This window comes from Physella acuta, unplaced genomic scaffold (genome assembly GCF_028476545.2).
Source record: "Physella acuta isolate Inbredline_101_S28 unplaced genomic scaffold, ASM2847654v3 ptg000118l, whole genome shotgun sequence".
Lineage (NCBI taxonomy): Eukaryota > Metazoa > Mollusca > Gastropoda > Physidae > Physella > Physella acuta.
The window spans coordinates 870,645-889,323 of record NW_026731638.1 but is presented as its reverse complement, the minus strand read 5'-3'; the positions used below and the strand labels follow the sequence as shown (position 1 = coordinate 889,323).

Here is an 18,679-nt window from a genome sequence, read left to right as displayed (position 1 = left end):
TCTAAATTGAAATGTTAACTGTAATATATGAATTTTTAAAAAGTAAATAGCCATGCATAAAGCTACGTTCAAAACAAAAAAAAAACACTTAGACTTTTTCTGGATTCTAAAATTTGACAATTAAAATAAATGAAATAAAAGTATTGGAATAAATATGCGAGATGATATAGCTTTTTACACAGTCGTAGCGAACAATTGTATTACCTAACATTTATGTAAAGAAGTCATAAAAACGTTTTAATAGCAAGCTTTTATGTAATAAAGCACTAAAAAGTAGAAAATACATAATTTACCTTAAATATTTAATAATACACTATCATTTAAATAACCATAAAGATCAGCGTTGGTCACTTTATAAGCAAGTGAATACTCATACAAATATTTAAGACGAGACCCACGCTTTTATTTATAGTTATTTAAATGGTAGTGTTTTATTAATTATATAAAGAATTATAATGTTTTCTAATTTTTAGTGCATTTTTATCCAAAAGTTTGTTATTAAAACGATTTTTATTCATTTTTCTTTTAGTGTATTTTATTTTTTTTTAAATTAAAAAGAGTTGCATGACTAAAAACCATTGTGGACCTAATGAACATGATACCGCACGTATAATAGTGCGGAATAATTGAAAAAATAGTTGCTTTTTAAAAATAAACTTTGAATTAATTTATAAATAATTAATTATGCATCCAATTAATTCAAATATAATGTCAGATTGCATAGTCTCAATTTCTTGACCCGCGTGCCAACTTTGAAACGATTCTATCAGTTATAAATGCCAGAAATTTTGCTTCAGCGTTTCGATCTAGACAGACTGACGACAGACATCTGTCGACATACTGACAGAGGAAGCAAGTTAAATAAAAGCTTCTATATCTAATAAAAAAATATGAGATATCAATACAAATTATATGTTCAATACAGTCACACCAATATGTTTAAGGTTATGGTTGTAGTTGCAGTTGTGTTTATGCTTATGTCTTTATGTATAAGCTTATACTTTTATGATTTTATTTTTATGTTTTTATGTTTATATCTATCTTTTTAAGCTCATGTTTTTAAGTTTTTATGTTGATGTTCATGTTCAAGTTCACGTTCAAGTTCAAGTTCACGTTCACGTTCAGGTTCAGGTTCAGGTTCAGGTTCAGGTTCAGGTTCAGGTTCAGGTTCAGGTTCAGGTTCAGGTTCAGGTTCAGGTTCAGGTTCAGGTTCAGGTTCAGGTTCAGGTTCAGGTTCAGGTTCAGGTTCAGGTTCAGGTTCAGGTTCAGGTTCAGGTTCAGGTTCAGGTTCAGGTTCAGGTTCAGGTTCAGGTTCAGGTTCAGGTTCAGGTTCAGGTTCGGGTTCGGGTTCGGGTTCGGGTTCGGGTTCAGGTTCAGGTTCAGGTTCAGGTTCAGGTTCAGGTTCAGGGTTAGTTGCTTGTGTTTGTATTTGTGTTTATAATTATGTTTATATTTATGTGTATGTGAGATCATTTGTCCTTGAGATCACTTGTCCTGAGATCATTTGTCCTGTCATCATTTAATGATACCCTGTCTGTATGGTTCATATTGTCATGTTGTCACCAACAACACTGAGAATATCGCTGTTGGTATTTATCTACGGCAGATATTAAGCAACAACGGGCTACGTAAATTTGATGGTATGTGCAGTGATGCATGTCGGTCGGCCTAAGTCACAAGCCCTACAACCCGGAAGTATCATTGGCGCCTAACTTTTATGTGTTACGCTATAGGTTCTTCATTATTTGTTCAATATTATACGGTCTCTGTTTTTGGTTTTATATTAGATGAATGTAAATCGTGTTATACTACACGTTCTGCATAGTTTGGTTTTATTAAAGCAGAATCTAAAACCTTGTACGAATCCATTCATTATATTTCGGTTGACAACACGGACAGTGTTTCTTTCAGATTATTTTCTCGGGGTGGGGGGGGGGGGGGGCACTTGACATTTGGGGGGAGGGGGGACGACGACTAAATTTTACGCAGCGCGGACACTGTATGTGTAAAAATTTAATTCCATTATGTTTGTGGGGGGGGGGGGGGGAAGAAACACTGAACACATACCTGCGGACATAAACAAATAATCAAACATACATTGACATACTCTGCTGGTTTAATGAAGGAACACAATAGGGACACGGTCGGCTGTACATAACAGCAGTGTGTTCGTTAGGGGCGTACTATAAATAGAATGGCCAAAAAAACCTGTCGCCATGGAAGGTATTGCTAAAAGATCGAGTCGTGCGTCATTTTGTTGTGTTCTTTCAACAACGAAGATGTGTTTTAATCTTCTTGTGCTAGATTCATCGAGTGATATTATTAGATATTATTTTTTATGTTAATAGAAAGTACGTTTTATGTAAAACTTATAGAAAATAGTGCGATATATTAACGATAATTTTTAATTGCGTTTTGTAAAAGTAAAGATTTCTCTATGGACCTAACGAACATTAAGCAGATGAAGTTGAGTGCATGTGTTTCTTGACCTCGGCATATAAAGGGATAATGTGGTCAGCACTATGCCCAGCAATTGTGTTTTGTAGATCACTCGATTTATTAGCTAGAGCAGAAATAATCGATTGATAATATTGATTTTTTTGTAACATTGCGCAATCGATTTTTATCTGGTATTTACATTAACCCTGTAGCGTCAAAGGCGCTAGACTAGTGTATTACAAGTGTTAAATAAACATAGACTTGAATCTATAGAGACACATCAAGAATCTGATAGATTTATAAAAGAAAATAGGTCTTTTTTTACTTTCTCGTATATACGAAGTATAGAGAAAGTCTTGTAATCGTGCAAAAAAAAAAAAAATCGAGATTTTTACAAATCTCGACGTTTTACACCTCACTGATACGGAAAAACATAATTTTGCAATCTTGTCCGTATGTCTGTGTGTCTGTCTGTCTGTGTGTGTGTGTGTGAGTGTGTAAACACGATAACTTGAGTACCGTTACATCTAGGTTGATGAAATTTCATATATAAGTATTTTATCAAAATTGTAGATCCGTATCAACTTTTGAGCGATTTCCGATAACCGGAAGTGGTACTTTTCCTAATTTGAATTTTTCAAAAGCCTATAACTTGAGTACTGTTTCAGATAGATAAATGAAATTTCACATGTAAGTAAAAGATCTAATTTACGCTACTTCCGATTTCTCAAAAAGGTAATGTAAATTTTTAAAGTACTAATAATATTGCGCACTATTATGCACTCTTTTATTTGGCGTACACTTTGTGTGCAATTCTTTTGTCTACGAGATTTTATTCTATTTTTAAAACTTTAAGTATTTAAAATGGATTAAAAATCATGTCTATAGCCCGAGTTCCCATCACCTGTTATTTTATATAAGAATATTGGAGAAAGTTTAGGGGAGATCACTCCCGGTTTATTTAATTTTTTTAGGTAAGGTACTCATAGAATGGATTCAGACGGCGTGGGTTTAGCGTTAGATCGCTATACTGCTACATGGGTACCTAACTCATATTATGGAAAGTAAAAGTGACTGAGCAAAGTGCTTACAACAACTTCTCTTTAAATGCCGAGGTCTAGAATCATATGAACTCTACTTTACTTGCCCAATTGATCGCTAACTCTAAATAGGATTCTTTACTTTACTTAAAATAGAGTGTTGGTGTTGGTTAAGATGTACGTAAGATAGCATTTACGTTTATAATATTTGGATACTTAACTAGCGCAACCACTCACTGTGTAATCCATCTACCTTTAGTGTATCACAACTACCTAAGGTGAAACACAGTCGCTTGTTGTGTAATAAGTGAACCTTAAATAAAGAAAAATGAAATTCAGCATTTTATTATTTATATTTTTCATCAAAGGTACTGTATTATTTCTTTAATTTAAATAATTTCTTTTATCTTTCGAGATTTCAAAACATTGATAACTATATCCTACATCGCAGGAGAATAATTTCTTCTTCGATTTCTTGTATATTGCTGATTATGTTAAAAAAAATCGAATATTTTACGTGTATACATGATACTTTTGGGGTTTTACTTTTTTAAAAACACACTTCTGCAAATATTATATTTGTTGTAGATGGTTTCAAAATGTAATTGGGTAATTATATAGGCCTACTCAAATGTCAAAAACTAGTTTGCAGACTTTTTATATTCTCTTTTGAAGTTGACAAGAGTAGTTATTGATTTTAAAAGGAATGTTTTATAATAATAATTTTTTTACTTCCTATATTTTTTTTATACATCTGCGAATTCTCTAAAAGAACATCTGCCATTTAAATCTTCAAATTTACAAATTTTAACTATGCATTGCAGCCCGATTAAACCTCATGAAATACTAGTTTTTATGCCAAAATATAGATATGTAGTAATTTAGGCAGTAAAAAATATTTTTTCCGCTACAGCTAAATCCCATATTCTAGTCTTTTATGTTAAACGCCTTATTCTAGTTCTTAAAGAAAAACGTCATAACCTAGTCAGGAATAAAGATTGTCTTAATATTTTATCCATACATACAGTGAGAATTTGTTATGCAGTGATCTACACACTCACAATAGGAGACTCAATCACCTGTAGTTGTTGGAGATTTGGGAAGGTTGAACTATCATGGATTTTGCAAAAAGTAAATGGAGAAGAAATACCCCTCATCACAAATTGCTCCTACCCCTACAAAAATTGCCCAGTCCAGTACTATGAAGGTGATCATAGATGTTTACAATGAATTGTTTTGTTTTGTTTAGTATTGTGTAGAGTAGGGTTTTGTTTTATTATGTTGGGTTGTGTTGTTAGGTAAGTAGCAGGGTGTTTACGTGGTGTTTTGATCGCCCTGTGATGTTCGGAGGGCCAGGTTGAATGAAAGTGCTCGAGGTAAATGTACCTGTATAGTATACAGCTACATTTTTGATAAGTGTATACGGCCACCCTAAGAAAAAAGCGATATTTTTTATTTACAAGCGGGAGGTGATGGGGCAGTGACCGCGGCAATTTGCTAAAACAATTCATGGTATTTTAAGTTTATTTTTAAATATTTCAAACAATTGTGACTAAATCATAGAAGACCTACATCATTATCTTTTGTCAAAGCCTCAGCTGATGTAGATCTAGTCAACTTATTAAAGTAAAAAACTCAAAACAATCACGTTACAATTACATATTACAAATCAGCGCGTGTATAACGTGCTCGCTTGGTCAGGTGTGTCGGGCTGACCACAGCGTAAAGTTGAGTTAAGGTAATATTATGACGTCACGTTTAATAGCCTAATTTACCCAAACCCATATAGTTGTTGATAGCTAGACAGCCACAAATGATAATAAAAAGTTCTGCCTACAGCATCTTCAATTAAAAAAAAAAGATGCATGACTGTCTGCAATCTCTGACTCTATAAAAATAGTATGTGAAAAAAGCCTTAAAATCGAGAGGCATAGTACGGGTGGAAGGGGGGGGGGGAGTGTCTAAAATCCCAAATTTTTGTGGACGTCATAAATGGATGACCCCCTATGGTTGTCTTTACTTTAAGATAATATTGATGGTATCTAGCTTCTATATAATGTACATTTTTAATTTAAATATATTACATATATATATATTATATATGTCGCCTCGGCATATATATATATATATATATATATATATATATATATATATATATATATATATATATATATATTAAAGTGTCATTTACACAATGCAGATTATTTAAAAACGATCAAAATCTACATTATTTTTTCAGGTAACATTTTCTTTGAGGTTAACAATTTTTGGAATAAACTGACAGTCCAACACGTCGAGCAAGACATGTTTCGACTGATATGCACACCAAATTTTACCTCTATATACCTGGACAACTGTATGATGAATGTCGTTGATAGTGCCGGAGGTATTTTGTTTTGTTCTAATAATTATTATGTTTCGTGTATGGTTTGGTAAGAACAGTTTGAACACGCTTTAAAAAGAATAATAGGCCACCAGTAGACTTTAAGTGGGTTCAGGTTTTACATTCTAGTCGCGATTTAACAGGACGAACTAAAAATCTAATACACTTCAATTTAATATCAAAATTTAGTTTACACATCTATAGGCTCAGCTGAAGAGAGAGGAAGAAAAAAAACTAAAACTTGTTTTAAAAATAATACTTTACGAATACAGTTACGAAAATTATTATTTCTAATACCGATGATTCTATATTTTCTAAAATACACCGTAATGTCTTATAAGGTAAAAGTAAAGTAAGTAAAGTTTCCCTTTCAAACCTGACGGTCTATGGGGCAAGTGAAGTAGAGTTCACTTGTTTCTGTGACCTCGGCATATGAAGAGATAGTGTGGTCAGCACTATGCCCAGCCGCCTTTACTTTCCCTAACGTGAGTTGGGTACCCATCAGAGTTGGGTGGACGGTCTACTGACAAGAACCCGGATTCGAACTCGAGACTAACGGTTAGCAGTCCAGCTCTCTACCGCTAGACCACTCCGCCCCATAATGTCTTATAAGGGCGCCCTAAAGCCTACATATTATTGTCGAAAGTCGCAAAGCGGCCCCTTCCCCCCTGCGACATTTCCCGTCAACCTTATAGACCGCGATAATTCTTTGATAATGTGTAAAGCGCTTAGACACTACAAGATCCAGTTTTAAAAAAAATAATGACACGGGGAGAGAGTCTGAATGTGTGAGTTAACTTCACATACAAGATCAAATATAGGAGATACCTTCACATACAAGAACAAATATAGGAGATAACTTCACATACAAGAACAAATATAGGAGATAACTTCACATACAAGAACAAATATAGAAGCAATGTTCACATACAATAACAAATATAGTAGCTAACTTCACATACAAGAACAAATATACGAGCTAACTTCACATACAAGAACAAATATAGGAGCTTATTTCACATACAAGAACAAATAAAGAAGTTAACTTCACAAGGACGTGTGAAGTTGGGGGTGGGTAGTGATATTAATTTAGTAAGCCATGAAGTGTTTCTATTGAGAGCGAGTCAATGTATTAGATTTACGGCTTGTATTTGTGTATCATAGACGTGAACCGTTCTTCGTGTGTTATCTACACATAACATAACACATAAAGAATTTATCACAACCTCGTAGTATATCCACTGGCCTGATATATTATACTGACTATTTAGGCTGAGTTTCTTACATCATATACTAACTAGTAAGGCTGAATCTTATACTCAGCCAAGTTGGTTGAAAATATCACACTAAACTGTTGACTGAGTTTCTCATTCTAGCCACTATGACTGATTATCTTATCCAGTCCAGTATGATTGACTTCCTACTCTAGCCAGCATGACTGATTATCTTATCGAATCCAATTTGATTGCACATGAAATTTTTTTTCGTTGAAACAGCTCCGTCTGTTGGTTCACCAATTCACACTCTAAACAAAGGAGACCAATTCACCTGTGATTGTGATTTATTTGGTAGTCCGAAACTTGAATGGACCCTACAAAAAGTCAGCGGTGAGATGATCAGCCTGGTCAGGACATGCTACCAGCCATACACAAGCTGTATCCCCGTGTACGATCCAGGTAGGTAGAACTTTTATTTTCGGATCTTTTACAAAGCTTTTATTCAGCTCGATTCCCCTCTCGTACTTTTGTCGACCGTCCGTCGAGTATGGAAAACTACGAACATAATTTTGATTTCTGCCGAACCGATTTATTTCCAACTTGGCACGTAGTTAAAGACCTGATAAAATTACAATTTTTTTCAATGTATTAGGTTTATTCTTTCACTTTTTGCAGTCTGTTAATTTAAGTTTGTCATATTAGGTACAACCATTACAAAATTAAACGTCAAAAATAAACGGAAAAATTCCAGCTTACGCTTATCTTAGAGGCGAATAGTTAATTTATTTTTTAAAAATGGAAAAAAAAAATTAACATTTTAATTTTTGGTCTTAAATAATAAATAAAAAAACCAATAGACAATAAAACAACTAGACATGAAAATGACCTAAAATAGCAAAATAATTGTTTCTTGATATAGATCTAGTAAATATATTGGGGAATTGTGATGGCTGTAATAGAAAAAAAGTATTTGGTAATTAATATACAAACTTTGAAACTTTATATATATATATATATATATATATATATATATATATATATATATATATATATATATATATATATATATAACAATCTAAACGGGGTCATTCGTTGCTAGCGTCCCACTTATGGGACGCTTGTTGTACATTAGATATAACCTTGTATTTATTTTAAAATGTTACTCTTGAAAAAATTTCAGGTAGAAATATAGTTCTGCTACAAGTTTCAAATGTATTTTCCACTTAAAATGTTAATATTTAAGAAGATATGCACTTTCCTATGCGCATGTTCTCTTTTTTTCGGCCATTTTGACAAATCTTGCAAATCCGGGGCTATAACTTTTTTTTAAATTAAATTTTTTTACAAAACACAGACAAATACAATAGTCTAACCATATTCAAATACCATGAAACATAATTTGTATTTTAACTAGTTTTTAACAAATTTTAGCAATTTTTTTTTGCAAGCGTCCCATAAGTGAGAAGTTAGCAGGATATGGGTTAAAGTTTACTATAAATTACAGGGCAATGCTGTGAATAAAAATAAACAGCCTGCGATTTGAGGCGAACTCTTATCTGCATTTACCTATTCATTTTCCATCCTCAGCGAATTTTATAACAGTGACTGAAGATAAAAATGCATACATGAAGAAATACAGCTCTATAGCTCCGATGTTTGTATCAAAGCTGACAGTGAAGCATGTGGACAAAGATATGCTGCGGGTGTTTTGTTCTAGCGATGGTTTTGGGAATAGACGAGATCGATGTTTGATGAATGTTGTGGATTACGTTCGACGTAATTTTTGTTAGAACATGCAAAGTGCGGTTTGATCTTTAATTTGTTGTAATTATCCTAATCCGATGAGTCGTAAGTATCATTGTTGACTTCATTACACTCTTAGATGTACGTTTTGTTATTACTTTCTAAATGAGGTTAGAACTTTACTTTCTTGCAGTCTTTCTTGAAGTCTTGAGTTTGAACCCACTGGTCAAATGAGTCTCAATAGCTGGGGACAGCTACACTTCTGGAAGAGATAACTCCAAAATCAAACAACTGCTTTCTTTGTAGTTTGTTCGTGGTTGGACTAAGGATATGGAAGCAAATACAAAAAATGAAAAGCAGGCTGAAATCGAAGTTAATGGCCTCAATGGCGCATTACCAATTGACACCAGTTGATACTTTATGTGTTGAAGGTAATTCCTTCCAACATTAAAATTAAGAACAAAGAAGATATGTTCAAATTGTTTTGTTTTTACATTCTGTATACAACTTAAGCGTTATGGTGATATTAGATGTCGTTCATGTTAATATTCAAAGTCTAAATACAATTGGGCCTTTTTTGTGTTGAGATATGCTAATAAAAGGATTCAAAACAACGTATTTTGGTAAAATATTAATTGCACTAACAATACCTTTTACATGCACAATATGTAATACTTCTTAGACATGCATTTTTGTTTGTTTTTTAAACTATAAAACATGACACCATTTTTTTTTTCTCAGCCAACAACGGCACTTCAAAGAGCACAGCAACATACTCAACTACCCAATCACCGGGCGTCTACTTAACCAAATACCCCACACAATCATTCCTGACAACCCCATTCGAATTCCTCTTCTTAACCACACCTAAACCAGCAACTGAAAACTACGCAACCAGCCACGAACAAAACATTAGTTTATATGCGTTGATTTTCGTCGCAGTTTTAATAACAATTATATGCGTGATAGCTAGCTTTTATATCATATATGCCAAAATTAAGAAATTACAAATAGAAAGAGAAGCCATGCGTGCTGTTAGTCGTACGCCTCAGTTAACGCCAACAACTGCTCCTGAACCTTATCAAAATGACATGAGTTCAACACGCGTAAACCCACTAGTTCATCCAAGTAACAGCACACTAACTACAGAGTCGCAACAACACACAGCATCAATACAGAATTCTGCCCCAAATGACTTACCACCGCCGTATTCCAGTCTACTTGAACTAAGAGTTGAACCGCCCCCATACACGACACTGACAGCTGAAAGCTACAACTGCGAGTCTGCTCCATCGCATGAAGCACAGGATGTTCCGCCTCCATACACGACAAGATACATTGCGACATACAACAGTGTGTCTCTATCTGCCCAACAACAAGCACAGAATGTGCCACCTCCATACACAAGATACACTACAACATACAACTGTGTGGCTCTATCTGCCCAACAAGCAACCAATGAGCCGCCTCCACCCTACACAGGTAAACGATTGTTTATAGCGCCTATATTGATGTGATGGTCATTTAGAGTAGTTCTTTCAAACAGACAGACAAACACACCACTGACAGACGGAAGACTTGACAAACTGACAGAAAGTAAATAAATCGGAAAAAATGACAAATTGACAGAAGAACGACGGACGAGATATTTGAAGGATAGATTGAAACATTGAGGACAACTTTAGGCAATAACTGTCAAAAATATCCTAACAGATGAAAATATCATTATTTAAAAAAAAATGATAAATTATTCCATAAATTATTGCATATTAGAAATTTAGTCTTTATTCCAGATAAGAAAAAATATTAATTATTCGATAGATTATTGCATATTACAATTTAAGATTTTATACCCGATGACTTTAAAGTAAATCTTTGCTTGCTTTTTAATTAACTATTTCAAATGTTTTCTACTTCAGTGTGGCATACCAGCTGAAACTACACAAATGGTCTTCGTAGGATAAATGATTTGTGAGACTGCATACTTTAACATGGAGCCAAAATCTCTGTTTTATCAACAAATTAACATGTCTATATTTTGCTATATTAATTTGACTTCTAGCTGCTGGAATAAACCAGTATTTTATTTTACCTGTAAATACCGTGTGCAAAATGAGATACAAATCGAATCTTAATCAAACTCAGCAATGAAAAAAAAAATGACATTAACGACACATTATCATTTTTCTTGTCTTTAACTGAATAAATACGTGAATGATCAATACGTCTTAAATTTTTTTTGTTCCACATTAATACACAGACAATAACATGCATACATGTTTAAAACATACACAAATCAGCTTTGTCATTGTGCTCATAATGTTAATTTTTCAATTTCTCAAATAAATAAATGCCGTTAATTCGCTGTTGATAATCTTTTAACAACCGTATTGAAAGTTAGTATTTAAGATATGCTTTTCATTGTGTAGAGCATATTCTTTCATCATCATCTTTTCCCTTTCGTGTCCAAGACACATCTGTTCAGGGACCTCGGCAAATAAAGGCATAGAGTAGTCTTTGTTTTCTCCCTAACGTGAGTTAGGTACCCACCAGAGATGGGAGGTCACAGTGACGGTCTACCGACTTAAACAGAATTCGAACACGAGACTTTGGGTTTGCAGTCTATCTCTCTACATCTAGGCCACACCGACCCTTCAGTGATGTACTACTCGACGAAAAATCGAATCTACTGAATAGACTGAAGTCCTGAAAACCTATTGCCATCAGAGGCGTAGCGACCCTTCCCGGCGCCCGGGAACATACTTTCGATTTGCATCCCCCTCAAACTTTCGATTTACACCCCCCTCCTTCAAACTTTCGATTTGCACCCCCCCCCCTCAAACTTTCGATTTCCAGCCCCCTTTAACTTTCGATTTGCACCCCCCCCCCTTTCAAACTTTCAATTTTTTTTTTCTCCAACCCATTTTGGCGCCCCCTAAGGTCGGCGCCCCTCGCCCCCTCGCTAAACCTCTGATTGCCATTTTATGATATTGTGTCCAAGAAAACAATTTTATTTCTGCGTTATAATCGAAATGTAAAGAGTTTAATTGATTCTGCCTATAGTTGTCTAAAAATTGATTGGTCATTATATTGTTCTTTTAACAATCGCTTAAAAAACTAATACTGAAACAGTGTGCAGCATCACAATAACAGCAGTGATATAAAAAAGTGCCCTACACTGAGAAGTGAGAAGTAAACAAAAAAGATGCAGTCAAAAGAAGAAAAATAAGACGACAACATCAACGAATAAAGCAGTTCAATACTGAAGATGGTGACGGACAGTGGAGTAAATGAAGGTGCAGATATAAAATACACTCGTCCGCTCTAAATGCCATCGAACTAGACTACGCGCCAGAAAATGGAAATGAAGGGGAATAAGATGATACCGTGATAATGTCAACGATAAAAATGCCGTTTAATTTGATTAGGTCAGGGAATAATGTAAATGGATTAGTTCATGGGATTAGGTCACGGGATATTGTCAATGGTTAAGGTCGATGGATTAATTATTGGATTAGGTCAGGGGATTATGTAAATGGATTAGATTATGGGATTGGTCATGGGATTGGGTCAATTAATTAGGTCATGGAATATGGTAAATGGAATAAGTAAATGGATTAAGTCGATGGATTTGGTCATACGATTAGATCAGTGAGTAAAGTAGAATATTGGGTCAATGGATTAGATCTGGAGATTATGAAAATGGGATTGGGTCATGGAGTTGGGTCGATCAATTAGGTTAGGGATATGGTCAGTGAGGGATGAAGTGGTCTAGCGGTATAGAGCTGGACTGCTAACCCGTAAGTCTCGAGTTCGAATCCGGGTTCAAGTCAGTAGACCGTCCCTGAGTCCACCCAACTCTGATGGGCACCTAACTCACGTTAGGGAAAGTAAAGGCGGCTGGGCATAGTGCTGACCACACTATCTCTTCATATGCCGAGGTCACAGAAACAAGTGAACTCTACTTCACTTGCCCCATAGACCGTCAGGTTTGAAATGGAAACTTTACTTTACTTTATATGGTCAGTGGATAAGATCAACGGATTAGGTGATATGATTAGATTAGTGGAATAGGTAGGTTATTGGGTCAATGGATTAGATCAAGCGATCGGGCCAATGGATAAAACTCAGGTAATTATGTAATAGGGTGTTCGTGAGTTTGGACAGGTTGAGGGAGGGGGGGCCGGAGTGAGTAAGGTATACAGAGGAGTGAGTGAAGAGTATATGAAGAAGCGTTTGGTAATGTAAAGTATGCTATTGTTTTGCGTAAGAGCAACGTTGGTTTTTTTGGAGGAGTGTGTTAGCTGTTGTGGTGGTTTGAGGTGAATGATATAGCGAAGAGATTTTTTTTATGTGGTTATGTAATGAAGTGCATTCGGTTTAGTTATACAACATTGGGATTCTCTTCGCTTGACTTGTTTAAAGGTAAGTAGATTTCGTGAAATGAACTTACCTCTTTTTATGTTTAAATACTAATTTACTCCATAATATTTTAAACTATATTGCGCACTGTTTATGTTGATATTTTTTTTGACACCGTTGCGCATCGAAATTGGATGAGTAGCCTAAATATCTACCAAAAAGAAACACACCATTTACATTCTAATTTCCTGAATTAATTGAAATTTAATAAGAGAACACTCACGTGTATAGAGTATTTAATACCTTTAACAAAAGGAGCAAGAATGAAATCAGACTAGTCAAAGTGGAATTTATTATAGATAGATTAAAAAAAAAAGATGACATTGAAAGAAGTAGGCCTACTTTTCATGTTTTACTTTAGCTGTCCCATAGTAGGTAAGAGCATTTTCAACTGTTGTCTCACCTATATATTTAGTATCGCAGCTTTAATGTATATTTAATGCTAAGCTTTGCGTAATACCATTAATACTTTTAAAAATGATTAAGTAAAAATATATTGAAGACTGATTTAGGTTTCTTGCAATAGGCTTAAAAGTCTATGTAATTATTCGGATTTAATATCTTTTAAAATATCGTTTTAAAAATATGTCAAGATGTACAATGACAGTTACGTTTTAAAAAATTAAAGCCGTTTGAGATCCATTGATTACACTCATTTTTTAAATATTTTTGAATTGAAAATAAGCCGTTGAAAAGCCGGTTAGAATTATTTTATCAATTCATAATATATTTTTAAATATCGCTCTCAACCCCCTCCTAGTAGTTTATTTATTTTATATAATATAGCCTATCTTTCCTTATCATCACAACACAAATTTAAAATAAAAGTGTTAGCTAAATTATTATTATATTACTAGTATTAATTTGTTTGAATATTTTTTGCCCTAAAGAAACCGGAAGTATTTTTATACTTATTACACAAATGTTCTAAAATACTCACATTTGGTTGAAAAATTAGCTTTAAGAACCTGCTTTTCAAGCCTATTGTAAAATATTTTATGGTAACTGTTCTTATCTTTTTATGATCGTGTATAACGGGATAAATGGATACACGACAATTGTGCGTTTGTTGATCAACTTTTTGCAGGCTGCGATATCGGATGGTTTGAACCTCAGCGTCAGGATAAATGCAGCAGTAGAAACGACTCGATGGATTCGTTTGTCAAAGAGGCGAACAGTACTGAGAGCAGCAGACACGATGTGAGCACTGTGAGGAGTTGCCCCCATGACGTCAGGTACACTGGAGTCGAAGAGAGTCTAGATTCGGGCGAGACGGTCAACACAGAAAACTTAAATACGTACCCGGCGAACGAAAGCGTCGGGACACTGTTTTTCGATAAGTGTACAAATGGTAAGTCAACGGGCTTTTGCTGGGAACCTGGGTTTAAATAATATGAGAAACGAGCCGACCCGCGGTGTAGCATACGCCGCTATTTAGTTGTTTTATTTTCTACTTTTCGGTAATTCATAAATTGTCAATTCGACACTATCAATGCTGTGACTGAAAATATGTGCTTTAAAACAAACATTATCATTAGCTCGTGAAGGACAATAAACATCCCCGGATTCTCACTCCCCCCCCCCAATGAAAGCAACATCCTCTTAGTTAACTTCTCTAAGTTTCATATAGTTAAACTAAATTATCTGCCCCTAATAGCCGTCACTGATTCGACCCGGCTCTACGGTTGTAAACATTCGTCTGATGGGGGTGGGGGTGGTAGCAATATGCTTAGAGAGCGGGGTAGGAACGGCTAAGCCATTACGTGGTGGTGTCTCGCATGGTCCCGACGTAGAGAATTATATATATACGGGCCGACCCGCGGCGTATCATACGCCGATATTTAGTTGTTTTATTTTCTACTTTTCAGTCATTCATAATCTGTGAATTCGACAGTATCAACGCTGCCACTGAAAATTTTTGCTTTAAAACACTAACAGTAGGCCCCTAATAGCCGTCACGAAACCCGGCTGTACGATTTTAAACATTTAGCGTGAACCACAGCTCACCAGACCATGTGGGGGTGGGGGAAGTTGCGATATGCCTAGAGAGGAAGAGAGGGGACTGATAGGCGCACTTACAGCTTGTTTTCTAACGTCTCCAAAAAGAGAAATATATATATATATATATATATATATATATATATATATATATATATATATATATATATATATATATATATATATATATATATATATATATATATATATGGTAAATCTACTAGCAAACATCAATGATCCATTGTTTTAATATTATGAGAAATGATAAGTCTACTAGCAAACATCAGGGATCTTGTGTTTTAATAATAAAGAGAAACAATAGTGACTAATTTCAAATTTATTTTTAGCCTGACTAACAAAACCGTGGGTATGTTGCCTTGTAATAACATTATTAGCGGTAAGTCAACACCACTAATAATACGCCGACTCATCCTACACTTTACTATTATGCATTTTATTTTTCTCACTCTTCATATTATCGTCATTATAACAAAATTTACTACATATATATATATATATATATATATATATATATATATATATATATATATATATATATATATATATATATATATATATCAGTTTCACTATATCGTATATAAATCAATATGAAAAGAATGATCTGACATGAAATAAAATATTAAAATAAGTCAAAAATAAAAGTAAAAACCAACCTATCAAAAAGTGTGTATAATTATATAAATTATATACAAAATATGCATTATAACTAGATAAATAGATACTTATGTCGTTGATGTTTTACGACATAATATACAGATTCACACATGACGTTGATCAATTAAAATATATATAGAACAGTTATGTTTATAACATAATACAAATGTCATTAAAGTGTTATTAAAAATAATCACATTAGATCTTTTCATTATAACGGGTTAAATGGGATCAGGGATAAGAACACGAGCATGTCTTATTTGTTCCGTGATCACCATTAGCATTGCAGTTCCCTACAAACCAGCACAGTGGTTGTTACCTGTTCCATCTTTAGTCTGAATATTCAAGACTAGCCTCGCCGTGTTTATTCCACAGACATCACTCGTAATTCAACAATAGAGCCAGACCTGGGCTATACATTTGTGCTTGACATCTTGGGAACCTGTTTTAATGTCACAGTTATCGAGGCCAATAGAGAAAGGATCGATTATGACAAGATGATTGCGAAACTGGAGGTAGGAGTGTAGGTGTAGGTGTAGGTGTAGGTGTAGGTGTAGGTGTAGGTGTAGGTGTAGGTGTAGGTGTAGGTGTAGGTGTAGGTGTAGGTGTAGGTGTAGGTGTAGGTGTAGGTGTAGGTGTAGGTGTAGGTGTAGGTGTAGGTGTAGGTGTAGGTGTAGGTGTAGGTGTAGGTGTAGGTGTAGGTGTAGGTGTAGGTGTAGGTGTAGGTGTAGGTGTAGGTGTAGGTGTAGGTGTGGGTGTGGGTGTGGGTGTAGGTATAGGTATAGGTATAGGTGTAGGTGTAGGTGTAGGTGTTGGTGTAGGTGTAGGTGTAGGTGTAGGTGTAGGTGTAGGTGTAGGTGTAGGTCTAGGTGTAGGTGTAGGTCTAGGTGTAGGTGTAGGTCTAGGTGTTGGGGTAGAAGTAGGTGTAGTTAAAATAAGGTGTAGATGTAGAAGAGGTGTAGGTGTCAAATGTTACTGTAGCCTGTCTGGTGTAAATTATTTTTCTTCCCTTTTTTCAGTTATATTTAATGTTTGCTTTTATGGTAGTAACAAAATTTACCACGTTTTAATTATATCAAATGACTTCTTCTACTTATCCTTAATTTGATCCTAATATTTTCCATATTAAGGACGATATTTCTCTTTATTTTGTATAAAATAAGCTAATCGCAAACCTTGTTACATTACCAGGAGAAAAAACTTTGAGTTTCTGTTGCACTGTTACCCTTTTACTTTAAAAAAATGTATAGATTATTAAAGATATTTTACTCTTCTCATTACACTTCATTACATCTATAATATTCCTACATCTCTAGATCAATGTGAACTTCCAGGAAACAATCGATAGCGAGCAGGATGAGACTAAGAACGTTGTACACAGCGATACGATGACACTTAGCACAACGTCTAATTTTGTCGCTCAAATTAGCGAAAACAATTCTCGGCTGATCAACGTCACGTCTGTTTTACACATTGGAAGGTGCACGGAGTTTGGTATCCGACGGAAAGTTGGTGAGTGATCTAAGTCAGTACGTTGTTGGGACCTTCAACTTTATATTAATGTTCTACAGAAATATATGATAAAGGCATAACATGTTTATTTTAAGTATATAAATATACCCGTCCATCATTCTATTCGGAAATACGTTTATTTGTTGCGTCTGTGTTTTTGTTTGTTTGCATTGTGTTTGTTAGCATTGTGTTTGTGTTTTCCTTTGAATGTGTGTTGTGTTTGTGTTTTCTTTTGTGTTTATGTTGTGTTTGTGTTGTGTTTTGTTGTGTATAGTTTTGTTCTGTTCCCAAGGTGGCACATTTCAAAAAGATTTACCGTGGCGGTATATATATATATATATATATGTATATATATATATATATATATATATATATATATATATATATATATATATATATATATATATATATATATATATATATATATATATATATATATATATATATATATATATATATACATATATATATATATATATATATATATATACATATATATGTACATATATACATATATATGTATAAATATATATATATATATATATATATATATATATATATATATATATATATATATATATATATATATATATATATATATATATATATATATATATATATATATATGTATATATATACATATATATATATGTATATGTTACGGTCAAAGCCCGAAGTGCGGCCAAACCCCGGATTGGCCGGCCAATCCGCGCATTTGCCAGCTCTCTTGGCCAAAGCCCAAAGAACTTAGCACTAAGATCGTATTTTGTACATTGGCCGGCCAATGCGCGCACTGGCCGGGACGTACTGGCCAAAGTCCGAAGCGCTTAAACTTGACAGCGTATTTTGTACATTGGCCGGCCAATGCGCGCACTGGCCGGGATGTCCTGGCAATGTTCTATCTAGACTAAGTTGTGATCGCATTTTCATTATTCTGGGTGTGTTTTCATTGAGAGTAACGTATTGTTTAGCTCTTGTTTGTATAGCATTCAATATGCAAGGCGACATGGATCAAAAGGGCCGTCAGACCATGAGACAGACATAGCAGATGGCAGTCAAAAGAAAAAAATGTAAATCCATGTTCGTTTCCATATATGGGCTCTCGATAAAATAGTTACTGAGGAAGATATTGAGAACATTGAACATTGGAGGTTGCCATAAATGCAACGACATCCTCAGCTAACACATCTACTGCCGTGGCGGAACGCCCAGACCAGTTTCGTGACAATAATGTGGCCAACAGATTCTAT

General features: G+C 34.5%; 2 protein-coding genes across 3 annotated transcripts; both read left to right on the top strand.

The window, feature by feature from the left end:
* Positions 1-2,135: 2,135 nt before the first annotated feature.
* On the top strand, positions 2,136-11,170 carry LOC131934796 (uncharacterized). 2 transcript variants are annotated; one of them, XM_059290926.1, is made up of 8 exons: positions 2,253-2,351; positions 3,739-3,847; positions 4,507-4,686; positions 5,719-5,865; positions 7,359-7,538; positions 8,667-8,855; positions 9,564-10,304; positions 10,742-11,170. In XM_059290926.1, the coding sequence occupies exons 2-8, from the start codon at positions 3,808-3,810 to the stop codon at positions 10,756-10,758; spliced, it is 1,494 nt and encodes a 497-aa protein (XP_059146909.1). In that variant the 5' UTR covers positions 2,253-2,351; positions 3,739-3,807; the 3' UTR covers positions 10,759-11,170. The 2 variants fall into 2 exon arrangements, with proteins under 2 accessions (XP_059146910.1, XP_059146909.1); XM_059290927.1 differs by lacking the exons at positions 2,253-2,351; positions 3,739-3,847 and adding an exon at positions 2,136-2,223.
* A 2,228-nt stretch (positions 11,171-13,398) lies between these two features.
* On the top strand, positions 13,399-17,437 carry LOC131934831 (uncharacterized). The gene is made up of 4 exons (XM_059290957.1): positions 13,399-13,619; positions 14,332-14,595; positions 16,293-16,432; positions 17,234-17,437. Exons 1-4 carry the CDS (start codon positions 13,562-13,564, stop codon positions 17,435-17,437), a joined length of 666 nt encoding a protein of 221 aa, XP_059146940.1. The 5' UTR covers positions 13,399-13,561.
* Positions 17,438-18,679: the final 1,242 nt, after the last annotated feature.

Excerpts from the sequence above, each read along its gene's own strand:
- LOC131934796 (XM_059290926.1), top strand. The coding sequence starts at position 3,808 with ATGAAATTCAGCATTTTATTATTTATATTTTTCATCAAAG. Across the intron at positions 7,539-8,666 it reads TATCCCCGTGTACGATCCAG|CGAATTTTATAACAGTGACT; the intron begins GTAGGTAGAACT and ends TTCCATCCTCAG. Across the intron at positions 8,856-9,563 it reads TGTTGTGGATTACGTTCGAC|CCAACAACGGCACTTCAAAG; the intron begins GTAATTTTTGTT and ends TTTTTTTCTCAG.
- LOC131934831 (XM_059290957.1), top strand. The coding sequence starts at position 13,562 with ATGACATTGAAAGAAGTAGGCCTACTTTTCATGTTTTACTTTAGCTGT. Across the intron at positions 14,596-16,292 it reads TTTCGATAAGTGTACAAATG|ACATCACTCGTAATTCAACA; the intron begins GTAAGTCAACGG and ends TTTATTCCACAG. Across the intron at positions 16,433-17,233 it reads AGATGATTGCGAAACTGGAG|ATCAATGTGAACTTCCAGGA; the intron begins GTAGGAGTGTAG and ends CTACATCTCTAG.